An 18712-nucleotide genomic window follows, 5' to 3' on the forward strand; every position below is an offset into this window, starting at 1 on the left:
GCTACCCACATACTGGCAAGCGCCGGTGGGCGACCCTTTGTCCTTCCCACCGTGGCCCCTACCTCGACCCGCCGGACCCTGTCTGATGGGGACCGTCTGGAGGGCGGGCAGAGCCCAGGCTGCTGGATTCCCTTTGAACGGGGCTAGTGTGTCACGAGCGGGAGGCAACGTAAAACCCCCAGTGACGGGAGAGCCTGGGTGAGAGCAAAGAAAGGGCCCTTGTGGAGGCTGCCAGCGAGAGGGAGCCGGGGGTCCCCTGAGATGCCCGGGACCCCAGCCTCAGCCTCGCAGCCGTAATTAGCAGACGAGATTCAATAGCAAACAGCAGCTCTTAGCAGCTTTATCTAACCTTTGGAAGGTAAGATTAACACCTCGATGCAGGGAAAGTTAAAACTCAGCGGCCCCTCTGCTTTGCAATTCCGATTCCCAACCGTGAAAGGAGAGAGCCCCTCTAGGGCCCTGCTATCTGCCCCCAGAATCTCTGAGTGCTCTTACATTCCACTTTTTTCCCTTTTGTTCATGAGGACACTGGGCCGAGCGTGCAGCCACCAAAGCCCTGTCCCCCCCCATCGCGCACGCGCTCGTGCACACACACACACACACACACACACACTTGCGACACGGATAAGCTCTCAGGGTGTTGGGGAACCAGGTCCCCGATTCATACAGCTCGTCGTCAGAGGCGCCGAGTTCCCACGGGCTTTGTGGAAATATTAAAAATCAACCACCGTCCCGCGTTTACTTGCCGCTGCTCGGGTTTCGCTCGCCCGGAAGAAGCTGTCAAACACGTTCCCCCGGACAGGACCCCTTGATGAGTCCCAATGGTCAGGAAGAGGCCCGGCCCCACCAGCCTCGGCTTTCCTCCGGCCGCGGGGTGAAGGGGCACGCCGGGGAGAAGGCCCTTCGGCTTTTAAAATAATGCGTCTTCGGCCGAGGGGGTGGCCGGAGCTTGGAAAGGGCCAGGGGCCATCCACCAACCTCGGCAGCCCTGACGTTAAAAATCACGCCCGATCACTTCTGGGGAAAAATCGACCCATCCCTGATCTCTGATAGTTGTTCCTCCTGCTAACACGATAAATAAGTAATTAGCCACATCGTCAAGCCGTTTCATTAGAGAAAAGGACGGCCCGGAGGGTGGAAAGAAGCCGATCAAGAAGACGGAGCTGGGCTGCAAATGCCCCCGACGTTTTACGACACCATTTGGGTTCTGTCAGACACTGGCCTTCTGCTGGGAACTGAAAACCTACTCGGTGAGGTACTCTCGTGGAATGTTATTGCAATTTAATATTTTCACACACAGACACATCGTTATCTTGGAACCCGACACTGCCGGGATAATTCTGCAATTTTTCGAGAGAGCCTAATTTTGGTAAATGTGAGCACTGGGGGCCCAGGATTATCTAAACAGCCCGCTCTCCCCTTTGTTTCTTCTTTGGAGCTAAAGACGTGCCGAAAAGTGCTCCCAACTTTGAACTTTTCCAGTGTCTTCCCCCAGAACGACCAGCTGCAGAAAAGGGCTGGGGGCCGGGCCGGGTGCCAGCCTCTCGCAGCCTGTGTCCAATGCTGCGGGGAGCTCGGGGGCCGGGGGGTGCAGCGGACCCGAAAGCACAAGTGGGCAGGGAGTTGTGCAACTTCGCCGATGAAACCAAGAACGGCCTGGAGGCGAGTTGCCTTCCAAGACAAGGTCTCTGCCAGCGTGCAGTGTGCGGCCACGTGTGCACACACAGCACACACACACACACGCACACATGTGTGTGACCCTTTGGGGGAGGCGACCCCAGCGTGCTGACCAGCCAAAGGGTCAGCGGCAGAAGCCATTTCCCTCTTGAGCCACATCAGCTCTGGCCAACAAAACACTCCCCGGTTTTCAAGTAGTTCAAGAATGCATTTGCTTTTTCCCAGAACAAGAGGCTGGGAAGTATTTGCGAGGAAGTTCGCAGGCTCCCCAGGGGGACGCCCCTTCATCTCCTCAGGGACGAGCAGGTGGCTGCAGAGAGGAAGCTGGCCCCCGTGGCACAGGTGGGCCTGCCCCCCGCCACGCTGGCTGCTGCAGGCCCGGGCAGCCGTGTTTTTACCGATTCAATCGACTGACTCTGTATCACAGGCTCCTTTCCAAAGGGGTCTGCAGGAAGCTTCTGGAAGCCTGGCTCTGTCCTCTGAGCCGACACCCAGAAAATGAGCCAGGAGCAAGTGGTAACTGCAGGCCCAGCAAGGCAGCGGGCAGGCAGGTCGGGGCCACCACCAGCCCCTCTGGCCTTCAGGGGCTGGACGCGGTCACTAGGCCAGCGCGAGCCCCGGGATGTTTATCTGCCATATAGTGGAGGCCTAATCATATCGCTTTCCCGGGGCCAGGGGGGGGGATGCTCTGTGCAGCAAAAACACGAACTCTGGGGAAATTGCTTCATCCGGGGCCGGTGACGCCGCAGCCTCGTCCGAGGGCAATGCGGAGGCCCCAGCTCAACCTTGCCGGGGGGCACGGAGGCGACGGGGGATAAATGAGGATCAGCCCCCCACCCAGGGAAGGCTTGTCATCTCCCCGTTGGCCCGGCGACCGCAGCGGCTTTCCCGTGGTCACCATTTGGGTCCCTCCGGTGAACGTAATTTTCGGTCTTTGTTTAAGTGTTTTATGAACGGATGTGCCCTGGCCTTTCTGACAAGGCCGTTACAGCCCATTGGGCAGATACAAATGGCCGTGCGCTTTCAAACGCGCCCCTTTCCTCCGAGACCGAGCAGGGAGCCGTGAGCGGAGTCTATTATGTAAATCCATATTTTCGGTGTGTGATGGACCGCCGGCCTCTGAGTGTAGATGGGGAGATTAAACTGTGTCCAGGCAAAGGGCTCGGATCCTGTTCAGCGCCCGTGTGCCGAGCGACCGGCCCGGCCATGTCATCTCTCTGCCGAGATGCCGGTGGTGCCACCGCTGCCACCAGGACCAGTGAAAAGCTGCACAAATTTCATCTGAGCCACTGAATTTAAAAAAAAGGAAAAAAAAAAAGGAGGCACATGGGAGCAAAGGAAAATCTGGGCACCTGCTCTCTGGCATCCCTCCTTCCCTCACCGTCCGGCTTTTTAGCATGAAAGGGAGCTGTTAGCGGGGAGCCCGCATCCGCTCGGCCAGCCCCGAGGCAGCTGTGCAAAGGAGCTGGGGATGGGGCAGTCGGCGGGCCGGGGTCTGCCTCTCTCCCCATCTGAACAGTTCGGACACAGGAGCCCAGACCCCGGGTGAGGACCGGCTCCCAGCCGGGGTGCAGAGGGGCCAGCGGACGCTGCCAACCCCCAGGCTGGCCATGCTCTCCAGGTGACGGACAGAGAAGGCGGCAGAGGGATGGCCACGGCAACCTCTGTGCCTAACACGCAGTAGGCCTGCAGAGAACATGTTCCAGGGCTGAGGCGAACGTGTGCTTCTGCGGAGGGAAATGGACGCAGCCCAGACAGACAGAATCTCCCGGGCCCCCTGCAGGACCCAGGAGGCCTCGGCTATGAAAAGAGCCGGCAGGTGCCAACAGCTGTTTTAAATGCTGAGGATGGATGAGTGGATGGAAAACAGCCCGAGGGGCTGAGGGGCTGAGGATGGAGAAGGGCTACCCTGGGACATAGCAGCCCCCGATGCCCGTCCAAAGGGCCAGCACAGATCCATGCCTCTGGGCCTCCTAGTTTGAAATAACATAATGAGCTAAGGATAGTGTGTGTTTTATTGCATCTCTGGGCTATGCAGCAGGGATCAGAACTGGCACTTCCCCAGAGCCGAGGGGAGGCTGGCATGCACGTGGCATGGCTTTAGGGCCCACAACAAGGCTTATCTATGGCACTTACCCTCCACCTGACCTGCACGTGCCTGCATGTGGGGCCCCTTGGCGTGCACACAGAGCGGTCCCCAGAAAGGGTGGGAGACCAAGGACTAGCAAAGCAGTTTCCCGACAGGCCGATGACATGAAAGCACAGCTTGGTCCTGACTGCCCATCTGATTGGACACACCCTGGCCTGGCTCTAGGACCCGCCACCCAATGGCATGCTTCCAGAACCTTCCATGCAGTAATCCCCGCCAGGTGAGGGCTTGAGGCTGGGGGTGGAAAGCAGATGATCACGACATGCAAATGCACACATGTGCACACGCTATGACACTTCAACTGAGTGAAGACTTACTTTTATTCTCTAAATGCCCTTGTCTTTCCCCAGATCTGACAAAGGAGCAGGGTCAGTGGTGAAGAGGCCAGGGGCTCTGAGAGGGGCTCAGGGACTCAGGTAATGGGGGGCCTGAGAAAGGGAGCCCCCCACTGCTCTCCTCCAGCCCAGCCCACGTGCGTCCTGACGGCACATGCCCTCCATGACACCTGCAGGCCTCAGACCAGGCCGTCTGCAGGCCGGGATGTCACATTTGGGCTACACAAGCAGCTTTGTTATTCCTTCTAAACCAGGAAACTGAGTGAAGTCACTTATTTCTCGACTCCAAAGCTGGATGGCAAGCAAACTACAGGCCTGAAGACCCTGCCCTGGGCAAGTGGCGGTCACTTCAATGGGGACTGGGCCCCAGAGGTTGGGATCCGGGAAGACCTGGCCCAGACACAAACCCGCTTCTCCACACCAGACCCCCATGCCCTGTGCCGTGAGAAGGAGCCCATTCCTGGGGCAGGAGGGGCTTCGGACCATTCCCCTGTGTGCCCACCCCCAAATGGCCCACCACCGGCAGGCATTTATGTTCATTACCAAATAGAAATTTTATGTCAAAGAAGAAACTTAAATCTACCTCTATCCACTAGGAAAAGTCGAAAAGCAAGGGAGAAGGCACCCAGAAGCATTTCTGAGACTTTCTGAAGAAATCCCCAGTAGGAGCTGAGAAACCCTCTCCTCCCGGCCAGCCCCAGCTTCGAGTGAGGCTGAAAGAGCTCCCTCCTGCTCAAGCCCCCTGGCCCTCCCTGGCCTTCCCTCTAGAGGAAGCCCACAGCCCATGTGCTTCTGCCCAGGATCACGGCCGGCAGAAAGGGGGGCTGAGTGGGGGCATCCCTGCCCTATCACCCCCAGCCCCATCTCCCGAGCTGCCTCCTGCCCGGGGCAGAGCCAGTGGCCATCCAGCTGGGGCTGCGGCTAGCACCCAGGGCTCCTGGACACTCATCCCAGGATCAGCAGAAACAAACCATCAGACAAACTCTCCGCCTCGCCCACCATCCCCTCCCCGTAGAATCTTCTAGTGGCATTGAGCTACACGTGAGCTCGATGGAGGAGCCAGTGCCCCGGCTCCCTGGCCTCCTCGCCAATGGCAGAGGCAGCTCGGGCTCAGCAAGGACTACTGTGTGGCCGTCCCGACATGCGACATGCGGGTGCTGGAACATGCCCGCTCCTCCGCGTGCTCCCCGCTCGGCGAGCTGCAGATGGGAAAAGCAGGCCAGCCTGGGGAGCCGGGCATCCGCCAATGCAGAGCAGGTCTCTCACATCTCCTAATGGAGCTGTAAAGGGTCCTCACGCTGAGGTCAGAAAGCAGGAGTCTACGATCACAAGTCCCTCACTTTCCCGAGCAGGGTTTCAAGGTGAGCAGAGAGGAAAATCGAAAGCGGCTCGTTCTTTCCCCGAGTTGGAAGGTGGGAGCACCATCCTTGGGTGGTGGTCGCCCCCACGCCCGTGTGGCCCCATCGGGTTCAGCAGTTCTTACTCCCACCTGACACGGGGGATGCCCTGGGGGCTCTCAGGGGTCCCCTTTGACCCGAACCCGGCTGCAGACAAGCCTGGCGGCTGCATCAAATAACACACCTCGAGAGTGCAGTGCAGTCGGAACGAAAGTCACCCCCGGTCCCCAGGTTTGTTTTGAGACAGATTCCACCGTCTCGCCCTCGGAAAGCACGCGTGTTCCAGGCTGGAAACAGCACATACATCAGCATGTAAAATGGGCACGGGATAATACAGAACCATATTTAGAGGAGATAAAATATTCACCAGGACTGAGCCATGTTTTAAAACGATTATAAATTATTTTAACAGTGCATTTGCAAAGGGTTATAAAAACAGCCATAATATATTTTTTCCTTAGATTCTAGAATTACCAGTGTGACAGCTAATGCAATAATGATTTGTTTCAAATGCCAGTGTTTAAGCTGTATAAAGCTGATTTTATACATTTTTCCAGTAGGCCGCATTGTAGTTAATGAAATTAAACACACCAATCGCATTTGTCCCCAGGGGACGAGGAACTGAACACACCACTGGTTTATTTTTTTATTAAAATAAATTGCAGCCGGCAAGATGGACTAATTGCATACAAAATTGAAAAAGAAACATTCCATTGATATAATTAAGCCAATTTTCATGGACAGAAATAGTTATGGTGGATATAAAATAAGCAAAGCCTTCACCAGAATCTGACTTCCCCCCTTTTTTGCACAGAACGTTAAGTATTGAACAAACACACCTCAGAGCGGCCGGCCCTGCTATCTGGGGCATTGTTTCCGAGGCCCGGGAATGACCGGCCTGGCCAGCCGGGGCACTGCCAGAATGGGCAGGACTTGAGGGCCGACACCCCCAGACCTCCAGAGTGCAGAGTGGTCAGAGCAGCAGGAGGCCTGCCTGGGGACCCCAAAAACTCGGGAGCACTAGCCACCCCAAACGGCCACCGTGGCCCTTGCTGCAGCCTGGGAGTGCCCAGACCTAAGGAACCACGGCTGGCTGCCACCAGGCTGTGCGAGGGACTGCAGCCGCCAGCTCCTTCTGCCTCACCCACCTGCCCTTGGGGTTCATGCTGCTTCCCTCCCGATCTGGGGGTGTGCGCCCCCCAGGACTTCCAGATGACAAGGCCGCCATGGGGTGTGCAGACCAGGCCGGTTCCCCGGGGATGCTCTGGCCAGGCCACACCTGCCCTCGGGAGAGGACACCCAGGGTGGGGGCCAGATGTGACTCCCGTCAGAGCCTGGGGGTGAGGGGACAGAGCAGGAGTCCAGACCTGCACCAATAAAGAACCCCATCAGCCGGGGCTCCACGCCAGCTGGGTCAGTCGCATTCGCAAGCTGGAAGCACGCTGACGGCTTATTTGCTTTGTAAAAACAGACCTGTTATAAGCCGAGCCTTGAGAAAATGCTTAAACCCTGACACACCTTTTTTTTCTTTTAATCCAGTGGAATTAGTGGAGTGCCAGTGCCCTGGAGGTTGGGGGCTGGTTGGAGGCTTTTATTGACTGACATTCAGTTTCACCCTTAATATGCTGTGTGGCCCCACATAAATTACCTGACCTCTCTGTGTCTGGGGCTTCTTACCCCTCAAGGTGGGTGCCTACTACCCTCCACACTGCACCCTAACTGGGGTCAGTGAAAGGGGATGGGGGTGTTCTGGGGGCTCCCTAGCAGGGCTTGGTGGACCCCAGCACCTCCAGGGACCCCGAGCATCTCGGAGGCTGCCAGGGCCGAGGCAGGGGAGCTGCGGTGCAGACAAGGGCCTGGGGCTTCACCAGCCCCACGCCGTCTCTGCTCGGTTTCCCTGCACCGCCGCCCCTCCCTCAGCTCCATCCTCCCAACTTGAACCCGCGCCCTCCCCCCATCTCTGAGCCCAGGTCGGCGAAGCAACAGCGAACAGGACAGGGCCAGGGGCGGGGCGGCCGCGGAGTCTGGGCCGGGTGGAGGGTCGAGGGTCTGGGGGTGCGGGGCGGCCCTTCTCGGCCGAGAAGCCAGGAGGCGCGACCCTCGGGCCGGACCGCCTCAAGGTCAGGGGCGCGCCGCGCAGCCACCGCCAGCAGCCGGCCGCGACCTTGCGCGCGGACCGTGGGGCGCGTGAGCCTCCGCCACGACTGGCCCTCTCCCGGGTCCCCAGCCCCCGCGCCCCCGGCCCGGCCCTCGGGCGGCCCGAGCGTGGCCCGCGACGGGCTCCCCGGCCGCCGGCTGCAAGGCAGCGAGGCTCGGCAGACTCCCGGGCGTCGCGAAGTTTCTTTCCCGCGCGGAGAAGGCGCCTGGCCTCGGCCCCCGCGCCGGCGACGTGAGGGGCGGCTGCCGGGCGCACACCGAGCTTGATTCAAGACCTGATAAATTGTATTTAACGCTATTTGAAAATTTTAAACGAAATTATTCAAAAGATTTTTAATCCCGGATAATTTTTGTTGAAACTCTAATTACACATCACCTTAATTACCAGCCCCAGCCCCCAAGGATCCCTAATTGCCTCCTAATTGAATAAAACAGGGGGCCAAGCGCGGAGCCCGGGCCTCGCCTCCCCCAGGGGGCCGGTGGGGGGAGCCCCGGGCAGGCCCGGCCCCCACCCCCAGCGTCTCCACGGAAAAGGGGGCCCACACCCCTGGCCCGCGCGCTGCCAGGAAGGGGGCGCGGGGCCGCGGGGCCGCGGGCGGGGAGGCCCGGCCCGCACCTGCTCCGCGCCGGCGGCCGAGGAGGATGGAGGTCGGGACCCGAGGGCGCAGCCCGCTCCCGTCCCTGGCGAACCCGCCCGACGGTCGCTCCTCGAAGCGGCCTCAGCGCCGCCGCGACCCCAACCTCCCCCCGCCCCGCGCACCGCCGCGGGGCCCCGGAACCTGGCCGCCGCCCCGCAGCCCGCCCGCCGCCGCGGCCTCCGCGTTTTCGCCCGAAGCGGGGAGAGACTCTCGACTCCCTCGGAGCATTTCTCGGCGCCGCGGCCCTACCCGGCGGCCGCAGGAAGGCAGCCGTCCCGATGGGGGGCGGGGAGAGGTGCCGGGCCCGTGGACAGGGGGACGGGGTCGCTTGGCGCCGCAGCCTGGCCTGCTTCCGGGGGAGCAGGAACCCAGCCTCCTGGCCGGTGCACCCCCACCCCGTCACACACCTTCTGCACCCACATCACCCCCCCCACACACCCTAACACACATGACACACACGCAAGGGCCACATCTAGCAGCCCCAGCCCAGAGCCGATGGGGGTGGGGTTGTCCCCGGCTATGGGGTGACTCGGCCTCGGATCTGTCACCTCCAAGGGGTCAGGCCTGCAAGGGGTGGCTTGGACTTGGATGGGGGTCCTGGCTGGAGACAGTCAGCAGGTCACATCCAGAGCCCCCCCCCCTCCTTGTGGTGTGCCTAGGGTGGGGGCCAGGAGGGCTCAGGGCTGCTCTGTGTCCTTTTCACTGCCCCCCACCCCCAGTCTGCCCATCTGGCTCACAACAGTGGCAGAAAACAAAGCTTTTGTGAGGTGTTGAGTTTTTAAATGTGGGGCCAGGACAGCCTGGCTTCCCATAGACCACCCCTGCCCCAGCCAGCGCCAGTGAGGGGGTCCCTGGCACTGAACTGTCCCAGTCCCCAGGCTTAGGTTGGGGGGGGCAGTTTTCCATCAGCTGAACCGCAGTCCCCCCCCCCCCCCGGTCACCCCCTGACCTTGCCGAGCTCAACCCCAAGCCCCGGGCAGTGGGCCTCGGAGGTGCTACCTACTCAGCCACCAGCTGAACCGGGGCCTGGACTTGGGGTCCCTAGGGTAACACAAATGAAATTTCAGCCCCAAATCCAGTCTCCTGGTGGCCCCTCATGCTCTGGGCGAGGGTGTGACACCCACCGGCCTGGGTGTCCTTCCAGGCCCCGCAAATGGCTGCAGACTCAGCCCAGGGCCCACATGCAGGGCCACCAGGGAGCCTTGCACTTGGTCTCTTCCACCATGACCCAGCCCCTTCCCCTAGAGCCCCCTGACCCTGGCCAGGACGCAGCCGAGTGGAGGAGAGGACAGGGAGGAGGAGGCCATGGCTCCCTTGGCAGCCGCAGCACCGACCCTGCTGCCTCTGACTCAGGCGATGGAGTCAGGTCCCCCCGGGGACGTTCACATCTGCTTAAAATCTTGTCCAATGAAAGGAAATTCCTCTGCGGGCCCTGCGCCGTGTGGACAAGCAGCCACGGCCCTGCGCCTACCTCCACCACGTTCTCGGGGAGGGGAGGGGGAGCTGGGAAGCAGGGTACAGTGTTCTCCACTGCCTGGCTCCGGCAGGAGGGGTTCCCAGCGCTCGCCCCAGTGTGGGCTCCGGCCGGGTCTGGGCCTGGCTGACGCACTCGCTGTCCTCCACAGCGGCTTTTCCCCCCTATGGACTCCCAGGAAAGGGAAACCTGCGCTGTGTGCTACCGTTGGGTCTGGGGCTCCGGCCCCCAGCCAGGCCGCGGGAGAGCCGCCAGGCCCCCGCGCCGGCTCCTGAGCCGCGCCCGCCCCGGGGAACCTGCCCCCACCTGGCGGGGGAGGAGCAGGCGGTGCTGAGGGCCATGCGGGCGCCCCGCCGGGCCTGGGCCGCACCGAAGTTTCCCAGGCCGCGCCGGGCGCGCTGTGTCGGCCTCTCGCTTGCAGCGAAGGCCCGGGAAGATCGCGGCCACTTTCCACTTTCTCACTCCAGCTTCGGGCCCTTCCTGGGGAGGGTCTGATCCGAGCAGGCCCGGGCGGCCTGAGCCTGGGAACCAAGATCCCGAGAAGGCCCCGGAGCGCACACGGACACCAACCCGCACACGAAAACACACAACCCACGCTCTCACGGGCCGGCGTGCGCTCTGCGCACACAGTTCCTCCGCGCCGGCCGTGAAACGCAGGGCCTTGTTCGCACCAAGAGGGGCCCGAGGTCACCAGAGGCCGGGGAGGCCGAGGCCACGGGCACCGAACAGAGGTGCCCGGCTGGGCAAGGGCGCTTCGCCGAGAGGCTCCGCACGGCTGCCGGCGGAGCCATGGGACTCCCGGCCAAGGCTGGAAGCTGCTTTTCCCCCGCGGGCCGGGCGCGCGGCCTATGGTTACCGGGGTCGCAGTCTGGGCAGAGCCGGGCCCGGGTCCCCGGCCGAGGGCGCGGAACCTCTTCGGAAAACTGCCGCGAGCCTCGCGCCCACCTGGACTCACGGCGAGGGGCTCGGCAGGGGGCTCGGCGCTGGGCGCTCGGAGGCCGGCCGGGGCCGAAAAGGCACGACGGAACGGCCTGGTGGTCGGCGGGGTTCCGGAGGGCAGCGAGCCTGGGCGCCTCTTCTGCGGGTGGGTGGGCGGCCGCCCGGCGAAGGAGGGGGCGGCGGTGGAGCAGGCAGCTCCAGTTCCGCTGGCGCGGCGCTCGCCGCTTCGCTGCAGCCGGGCCGCTGCCGGGATGCGAGAGCCCCGCTCGCCGGGCCGGCGCCGCTGCCCCCACCTGCCCGCCCCGGCGGTCGCGAGAGCCGCAGCCCCCGGCCCGGGAGACTCGCAGCCGACGGTGCCCGCAACCGGGGCGCGGAGGGCGCGGGGGCTCCCTCGGAGAGCGGCGACGGCGGCGAGGGCAGCAGAGGGGCGGGCGGCGGGCACCCGGCCGGCGGCGAGGACCGCGCTGGCGGCGGGCGGCAAGCGCGGAGCCCGGGATCGGGCCGAGACGCAGCGAAAGAGAAAGTAAGACCGGGGACCGGGCAGTCTCGCCAGAAACAGTCTCCGTCCCCGCCGGGCTCCCGGGCGCAGGAGGATCGGAGCGGGCCGCGGGCGGCGGCGGCGACGGGCAAGCGGCGGCCCTGGGGGGGGGGGGGGGCACCCGCCTGCGGAGGCACAGAGCCGAGTCCGGCCCGCGCCCAGCTGCCGGAGTAGCCGCGGAGCGCCCGCGCAGCGCGGGCCGCCACTTGAGAATAAACTTGGCGACCACGGTGCCAGCCCAGGGGAAAGTCTCCATTTTGCTACCAAGTGTCTGCGGCTGTCCCGCCGCCGCCCCAGCCCTCGCGCCCGCGGAGCCGGGTGGGCGCCGGCCCGCGCCCCCTCCTCTGCCCCTCCCCGACTCGGGGTCTCCCTCGTCTCCGCCCGGCTGGCGGACGCCAAAGGCGGTGCTCTAGCGCCCACTATTTCAAAAGCCCGGAATATGATTTGACCAGGACTGAGAGCCACTCGGAGGGAGAGGGAGAGCAGGAAAAGTTGCTCTCCCCTTTCGTCAACTTTTCGCTAACTTTCGCTTTTCGCTACCCTCCGCCCGCGGCCCTCCCCCTCCGCCCCCCTCCCCGGCCCCCACCGTGCGCCTCGGGTTCCCGGGCCCGAGCGCCTGGCACTGGGGGGGGGAGTGGGGGGGTGGGGTTCGGCGGGGAGGGGGCCGGCGCCTTCGGGGAGCGCGCCGCCGGGGCGCCCCGAGCCTCCGCGCCGAGCCCGGCCGCCCCGGAGCACGGGAGGCGGAGCAGCCCCCGGGGCCGCGCGGCCGAGCCCCGGGCCGGGAGTCGCAGCGCGCCGGCCGCGCCCCGACGCGCACCCTGGCCCGGGAGCCCCGGCCCCGCGGCCCGGGCCCGGGGGCGCGGCGCGGCCGAGCGCGGGAGACTTACTTTTGGCTAGCTTCCTCGCCCTCGCCTTGGATCGCATGGTGTCGGCGCGCGGAATCTCTCTCCTCCTCCTCGAGTCCAGAAGCAGCTACACACTATCTTCATCGCCCCAGCATTGTCAGTTTGGACACCTTCGCACATGCGCACAGAGCACTCAATCTGACACCCCTCGCCGGGGCCAAAAAAACTTTGCAATGTATTCATCATCATCATCATCGTCGCCGTCGCCGCGCCGCCGCCGCCTCGGCGCGGGATTGGGGGGCTCTCCTCGGCCTTCCCGGTCTTCACCTCACTTATCTACCACCCCCCCGCCCTCCCCCCTCTCCCCCTCTCCTTTTCAGCGCAGCTCAGAACTGGCCCTTTAAGAAAACATTCCGTCCTCGGCGCTCCCGCCCGGGCCCGCACCCCGGACACTTTAAAAGGACCCAGGTGGCCCTGGAGGCGAGGTGACGATCCCCCACCCCGTCCCTGCGTTGGGTCGCGCTGCTGCTCCCGCCCCGGCCCGCGCCGAGGATGGGGTGGCGGCTGCTGTTTGCACGCAACTTCCTTGGATTTGGAGACAAACGCGCAGATAGTTCCAGCGCGGAGCTGGGCTGGTTTTCTTGCGTTTTCTTGCTAATTACAAAGCTTTGCGTTCACTGGCGCCCCGGCCCGCTTGGCTTCCTTACTCTCGCTCGCCCCCGCCCCGCTCCGCGGCCCGCGCACCGGAACCCGGCTCCTCCGAAGCCCCCTCCGGGCCCCGCCGCCCCCCTCGGGCCTCCCGCCTCCCGCCCCCTCCCACTCGCCCCCACCCAGCGGCCGCTCCTCCGGGCGTCGCGGCTCCAAAACAACAGCGCGCCGCCGCCAGCTCCGCGCTCCGCCGCTGCCCCGGGCCGCCGGGCGGGACTTGGAACCGCCGCCCTCGGTCCCTCGGAGCCGCTGGGGCAGCGCGCCCAGGACGAGGTGGGGGGGAGAATGCGTGGGGGGACGGAGGCGCCCGATCTCCTGGCGGGTCCCGGCCGGCGCCCCGGGGTGCCCCCCGCACCACGCCGCCCCGGGGGCGGGCCCGGCGCGTTCCTGCCTCCGCGTCCCCGCCCGGCCAGTGCCGCGGCCCCCAGGTGAGTACGGGGCGGCGCGAGCGCCGGAGCTGGTCTCCCCGCGGGAACCGGGGGCCTCTGGGGATACTCCCTTCGCTTCTCGGGTCCCAGGTGCCTCGCGGCGGGAGGGGCGGCCGAACAGGTGGAGCGCGCGGCAGGGGCGGACCGGGCGCCGCTTCTGCCCCCGCAGCCCTCAGACCCCGGGGCGCTGGCGGCGGCCGAGGGGCCGGGTCTGCGCGCGGGCCGAGGGGCCTGGCGGGGCCGTGGGGAGTGCCGATTCCCCACTCGAGGGCGGCTGGGATGCCGGAATGAATGTGAAGCCCACGGAGGGCTGCTCTGGCCGGCCGCTGACCTCGCGCCCTTCCCGGGTTCCGGGGTTCTAAGCAGCAGGGAGATTTGGGGCTGCCACAGGCTCAGCCGGGGCCCCGGGCGGGGGTCGTGGTCGTGCTCGCGATGTGGGGTCTTCCTGCTTGCCCCGAGAGAGGCTCCCGGCCGTGCCCCACCTCCCCTTTGTTGTGCGATGAGACCGGTAGCTCCACCACCGAGACCTGCACACGGAACGCTGCGGCTTTCCGATGGAAGAGCTGAAACGAAAGCGGCCAAAGAGCTCACCCGGAGACCCCGGGGTCCCAGCAGAGGCGCCCGGATGGGGAGGGGGCGCAGGGCCAACGCCACCCTGAGGAGAGGCCCGACCGAGCCCGACTTGGCAGGCGCCGGTGCCGGCGGTGCGCTGGGCCTTCCGCCTTCGCTGGTCCGCGGTCCTCGCCCGCTGCCCTGCCGGGACTCGAACCTGGACGCAGCTCCCGGGCTCGGGGTGCCCTGCCGCGCCCGGTTCGCCGCCCTGGACGGAGGAGGGCTTCTGCCCAGGCTCTGGAGCTCACCGACTGCGGCCTCTGCTCTTCCCGGCCCCAGGTGAGTGCTGCCTGCGACAGAGACAGGGTCATGCCCACCCGCGTGAGGCCCCGTTCCCCGCGGTCCCACTATGGCCTGTCTCCCCATTACCCACCTTTCCCCGCGGGCTGGGCTTGGGAGCTGCAGGGCTCCGAGGGGACTGGGACCTCCAAGTCAAGTTCTGGGGCGGGTCATTGGGGGAGTCCCCATGAGGCGTGAGGACTCTGCCGCAGTCCTTGGCGGCTTGGAATCGCCTCCCCCTCCCCCCGAGCGTGGGTCCTGGGAAGGGGAGGGAAGCCGCTAGGCCCAGGGGCACACAGGCTGCTGGGTCTAACCTCAGCCAAGGACAGGCTCCCTGCTGGCAAGCCTAACCCGGCTGGGCCGCGGGTCGCAGGGACACAAGGTCACCTCCATAGCTCTGTGCCCCAGGAGCCCCTGCTCCTCCTTGGAGCGGCCTTGCAGGGTTCAGTATGAGGACTGGGGAGGGTGCAGTGGCGCCTGTGAAGTGCCCTACCTGCAGAGAGGGTCCCAGTCCCCCTCACCCGCCTTCGTCTCCCCTGCACTGGGGGATGCACCCCCAGGTTATCTGACGCCCAGCCTTCTTCTGGAGGTGTCCCAGCTCATGCAGGCCCTCTCCAGGCTCCCTCCCTCAGCTCCAGAGGCAATTCTCCCAGCCCATCCCTGCTCTGGGGCTCTGCCCTTGCCTGGAGAGGAGGAGAGCAGGAGGTTTGGGGAGCAGACGGTGGCCTGGCCATGCTGGGGGCCGGGGAGGGGGGGCACTGCAGCCCTGTCCCTGCCTGGGGAGGGGCACCCAGGGATCCAGGCTGCCCGGGGAGTCAGCCAAGCTGCAGCAGCTCCGGCGGCGACCATCACTCCCCAGTCGCCTGGAGGAGCTGAGGCAGACCGTGGCCAAGGCCACGGCCCTGACCAAGGTTGGGTCCTGGCCTGGCCAGGCCCTGCCCCCGCGTGGCCAGACTTAGAAGCAGAGAGCGGGCCGGGCTTTGAGGAGCTGCGCCGAGAGAGAGGGTGCCGCAGGGACGGTCACACGGGGGTCCTCCCAGGGGGCCTGGTTCTGTGTCTCCACCCTGCAAGGACATGTAAGGATTTAGAGGATCGAGTATGTGCAAGTGGGGACCCAGCAAAGAAAAAGGGGGCGTTTTCTTTTCCTTCGCACTGAAAGGTTTAATGGCAGTTTTCATGTGAGCCAAGTTCTGGGGAGTCTTGGGGCCGCGCCCTGGGGGTGGAGGCCTTCCCCACCCAGGCCCTGGTGAGCTCGGTGCCAGCTCCCTTGGGGTTGTCTGTCCGCAGCACGCAGGCAGTGGGGGGCAGGTTGGCAGTGTAGATGCATCCCCCAACAGACAATTGCCCACTGCTAGCAAGTTTTGGAACCGACTCCCTGCTGGGGTCTAGCGGGGGGTGGGGGGGCTGTGGCGCGGGAGAGGAGACCTTTACCACCGACTTCTGCTGCGCGCCAGGCAGAGAAGGAGCCCGTGAAGCCCCGTTTCCGTCTGGGAGTGCCACCTGGCTCCCACTGGCTGGAGACCCATGACCAGATTAACCATGTGAAAAAGGCCGGGTTTGGGAGAGCGAGAAAAGCTGGTCCTGCAGCGCTGGAGTGGGCAGGAAGTAAGGGGGGGTCTGAGAGCCTAGGGTCCCCTGAGAATCCCAGGGGTAGTAGGAACGCACCTGGGTCCTCCAAGGGCTCCCAGACCCAGGCATCCCGGCCTAGAGGATCCCTGTGCTCAGCCAGGCCCCGTGAACCACACCCCCTCCACCATGTGCTCTGTGGGGGTGGGGGGTCAGAGCAGGCCCGGCCGCCCTCCCAGGCCCTCAGATCTGGGGGGCCCCGCTGCAGACCGTGGGTGCCTGAAGGTGGGCAAGGGCTGCCCAGCGGAATGCGCTGACCTGGCCGTTCTCGCCCGCTCCCTCGCTGTTCCTTTGTGCTGGTTAAACTGGGCACGGCCTCTCGGCCACCCTCCATCAGATTCCAGGTCGAGGTTTGCTCACCCCCAGGTCCTGCTCACAGAAACTCTGGAGAGTAAAAGCGACATCTCCCCTAGTTTATGTTCGGGTTTTCCCTGGAGACCTGGGGAGATCTGGGAGTGACGGGAGCGGTCCAGACGGCCGGTCCTTGCCCTATCCCCCTCACGGGCACCCGAGTCTCCCTGAAAGGGGCATCTTGCTTTCTGGGCACAGTTTCCAGCACCACAATTGGTGGGAATGTCTCCCAGACCCTGAGATTTGAGCAACAGAAAGGCCAGAGACTGCAGGCGGGGAGCGGAGGTGGTCCGCCTGGGCTCAGCGGGGGGCTGAGCGGCAAGGCCTCGCAGTCTGGGGCCTGGGGCCGGGCTGCCACTCGCCGTAGAGTGAGGGAGGGCAACCGGAGGGGCCATTTCCTCCCTCCCCAGGGCCTGCCTGCTCCACAGCAGGGGGCTGCCCCGGGCCGTGCCTCGGGTCCACGCCAGGGCTGCAGGAGCCCCCAGATTTTGGGGTCAGTGTCTCCACCCCTGGGGAGGAGGGAGACTTGTCATGACTTGGAAAGGACAGAAGGATGCAGGTCTGTGTTTCTGGCCTGGCGTCTTTAGAAGCTGATCCACAAGGAGCTTCTCTTCCCCACATTGCTCAGAGTCAGAGCCTCCCGGAACCAGCACCGTCCTCCTTTCCCATCCTGGAGTGGGCTGCTGGGAGGGGCAGGAACGCGTCCCGACCGTGGCTTCCTAGGATTGTGAAAGCATCCAGCTGATTTCCAACAAACCCCAGATGTGCGGCTGCGGGGACCACCGCTTTCCTGGGCCGTTGGGCATCCCACGGAGGCCACGCGGGGCTGGCTGCGGGCACCGAGGCAGTAGCCACCATATGGCCCCTGCCGAGCTGGCCGCCGCCTCGCCGGCGTGGGATTCCTCGGCTGGGTTTTGCACCCTGCGCGCTCTGGGGCCCCGTCGGGGGCCACAAGCTCTGTGCGCAGACATGCGTCCTTTCTCTTAAGGAGTTCAGGCTCAGCCTGAACTCCTTGACCTCTCCCCGACTGAGCCGGAGACAGACCGGGCTCCCGAACGCGGCTCACACCGGCGCCGCGAGAATGTGCAGAAAAGCCCCCAACGATCCCATCCCGGGACACGCATGGTGGCCGGGACCCGGCAGCCGCCGCGCCGCGGGGCTCCTGCAGTGCGTGCGGGCTCCCGCCGCCGGGGGCAATAAACGGAATCGGTTTCCCACGCTTTTCCTCCGGGTCACAGAAGCTTTAAAAATGCGCCCACAAATCCCCGTGTGCCGTTTGCGCCGCGTGTGCTCCCGAGCCGCACGCTCACCCCGTGCAGCTGAGGCGCCGGCATCCCGGCCGCCCCGCACACCGGGACAACTGCGCCTCCCGGGGCGCCCCGGCCCTGCGGCGTCCGCGGAGCTGCGCGTGGCCAAGGAAGCACTGTGGCCGCCCCGGAACGCGGCCCGTGTAGACCGGCCGCCTCCTCCGGCTCCGGGCTCGGGCCGCGCGTGCACACAGGGCCCTGGCAGCAACGAAAACGGTGAGCCGCGTCGCTTCCCGGGCCCAGCGGCAGAGTCCCGGGAGCCCCTGGGTTGGAGCCCGCCTTTCGCATTCCCAAACGGCCCAGAGCTCCCCAGTCGGCGCCAGCCTACGCCCGAATCCACATCTCCTTGAGAACCGCCCCCTGTCCGTCCTCTAGGCGGCCGAGGCCCCGGCCCCACCTCCTCTCCTAGTTTGGAAACCGAATTTTGCCTTTGGTCCGGGAGGACCTGTTCCCGGCAGACGTAACCCGGGAGGAGGAGCAGCGGAGATGGCTTTTCCATCCTCAGTTTCCCCATCTGTGAAATGGGGCCACCCCCGCCCCGCTCCTCTGGTTTGTTGTGGGGTTGGCTGGAGAGAACCCGCGGATGGACCGCAGGCGGCGGGCGGACCGCAGGCGCCGGCGTCGCTGACCCTCCTCGGGCGTCCCGGGGGCTCAGGGGCGGCGCGCGAGAAGGCGGCCCGGGGGGGCTCTCGGGCCATCTCTGCCCACCCCTGACCCCGCCCCTTCCACCCTCCGGGAACTCTTCTCTCCAGGGCTGGGCTTGGCCAGCCCGGGACCCACGGTTTCCTTTACGGACCGGGAGTACCGCGAGGTTTAACGCACTGGGCTCCAACTCTCCGGTGACACCACCCTGCACCCAAAACGCTCTCCGAGGCCGGGTGGGGAGGCAGCCCCGGGGGCGGGCGCTGGGGCTGGGGAGGGAGGACCGGAGGCCGAGGCCCTGATCCCTGCTGAGCTCGCAGGAGGAAAGACGCCCCCCAATCCCCAGTCACCGTGGACGTAGCTTTCCCGGCGCGGGGGGCGGGCGGGGCATGACCTTGGGAGCTGGGCCGATCCGCCCTGAGCTAGCCTGACCGCAACGGGCAGGGAGGGGCGGGGAGCAGGGGGAGGGGAGCGGCGGGAGCAAACCTCTCGGGCCCCGTCGCTTCTGGGCAAGACCGAGGGGACAGGGAGGGAGGGGGGCCGGGGCGGCCAGGGTGAGCGCCCCAGCGGACGCCCTCCTCCTCCGCCCTCCGCGCCTCTCTGCTTGCTG

The 18712-nt window shown here is 65.2% G+C and overlaps 2 protein-coding genes across 6 annotated transcripts in view; one reads left to right on the top strand and one right to left on the bottom strand.

The window, feature by feature from the left end:
• PRDM16 (PR/SET domain 16) overlaps positions 1–13026 on the bottom strand; it is a 346584-nt gene extending 333558 nt beyond the window's left edge. For 3 of the 5 annotated variants that reach the window (XM_037828715.1, XM_037828711.1, XM_037828712.1), the window contains exon 1: positions 12192–12448. In XM_037828715.1, the coding sequence (XP_037684643.1) occupies positions 12192–12228 (37 nt within the window). In that variant the 5' untranslated portion in view covers positions 12229–12448. Of the gene's footprint in view, positions 1–12191; positions 12452–12979 lie in introns of those variants that run through there. The other 2 variants (XM_037828713.1, XM_037828717.1) reach the window with 2 other exon arrangements.
• Positions 12702–18331, top strand: LOC119514802 (translation initiation factor IF-2-like). The gene is made up of 3 exons (XM_037810526.1): positions 12702–13236; positions 13291–14176; positions 16782–18331. Exons 1-3 carry the CDS (start codon positions 12702–12704, stop codon positions 16882–16884), a joined length of 1524 nt encoding a protein of 507 aa, XP_037666454.1. The 3' UTR covers positions 16885–18331.
• The last annotated feature ends 381 nt before the right edge of the window (positions 18332–18712 follow it).

This window comes from Choloepus didactylus, chromosome 2, assembly GCF_015220235.1.
Source record: "Choloepus didactylus isolate mChoDid1 chromosome 2, mChoDid1.pri, whole genome shotgun sequence".
In the NCBI taxonomy this organism is placed as follows: domain Eukaryota; kingdom Metazoa; phylum Chordata; class Mammalia; order Pilosa; family Megalonychidae; genus Choloepus; species Choloepus didactylus.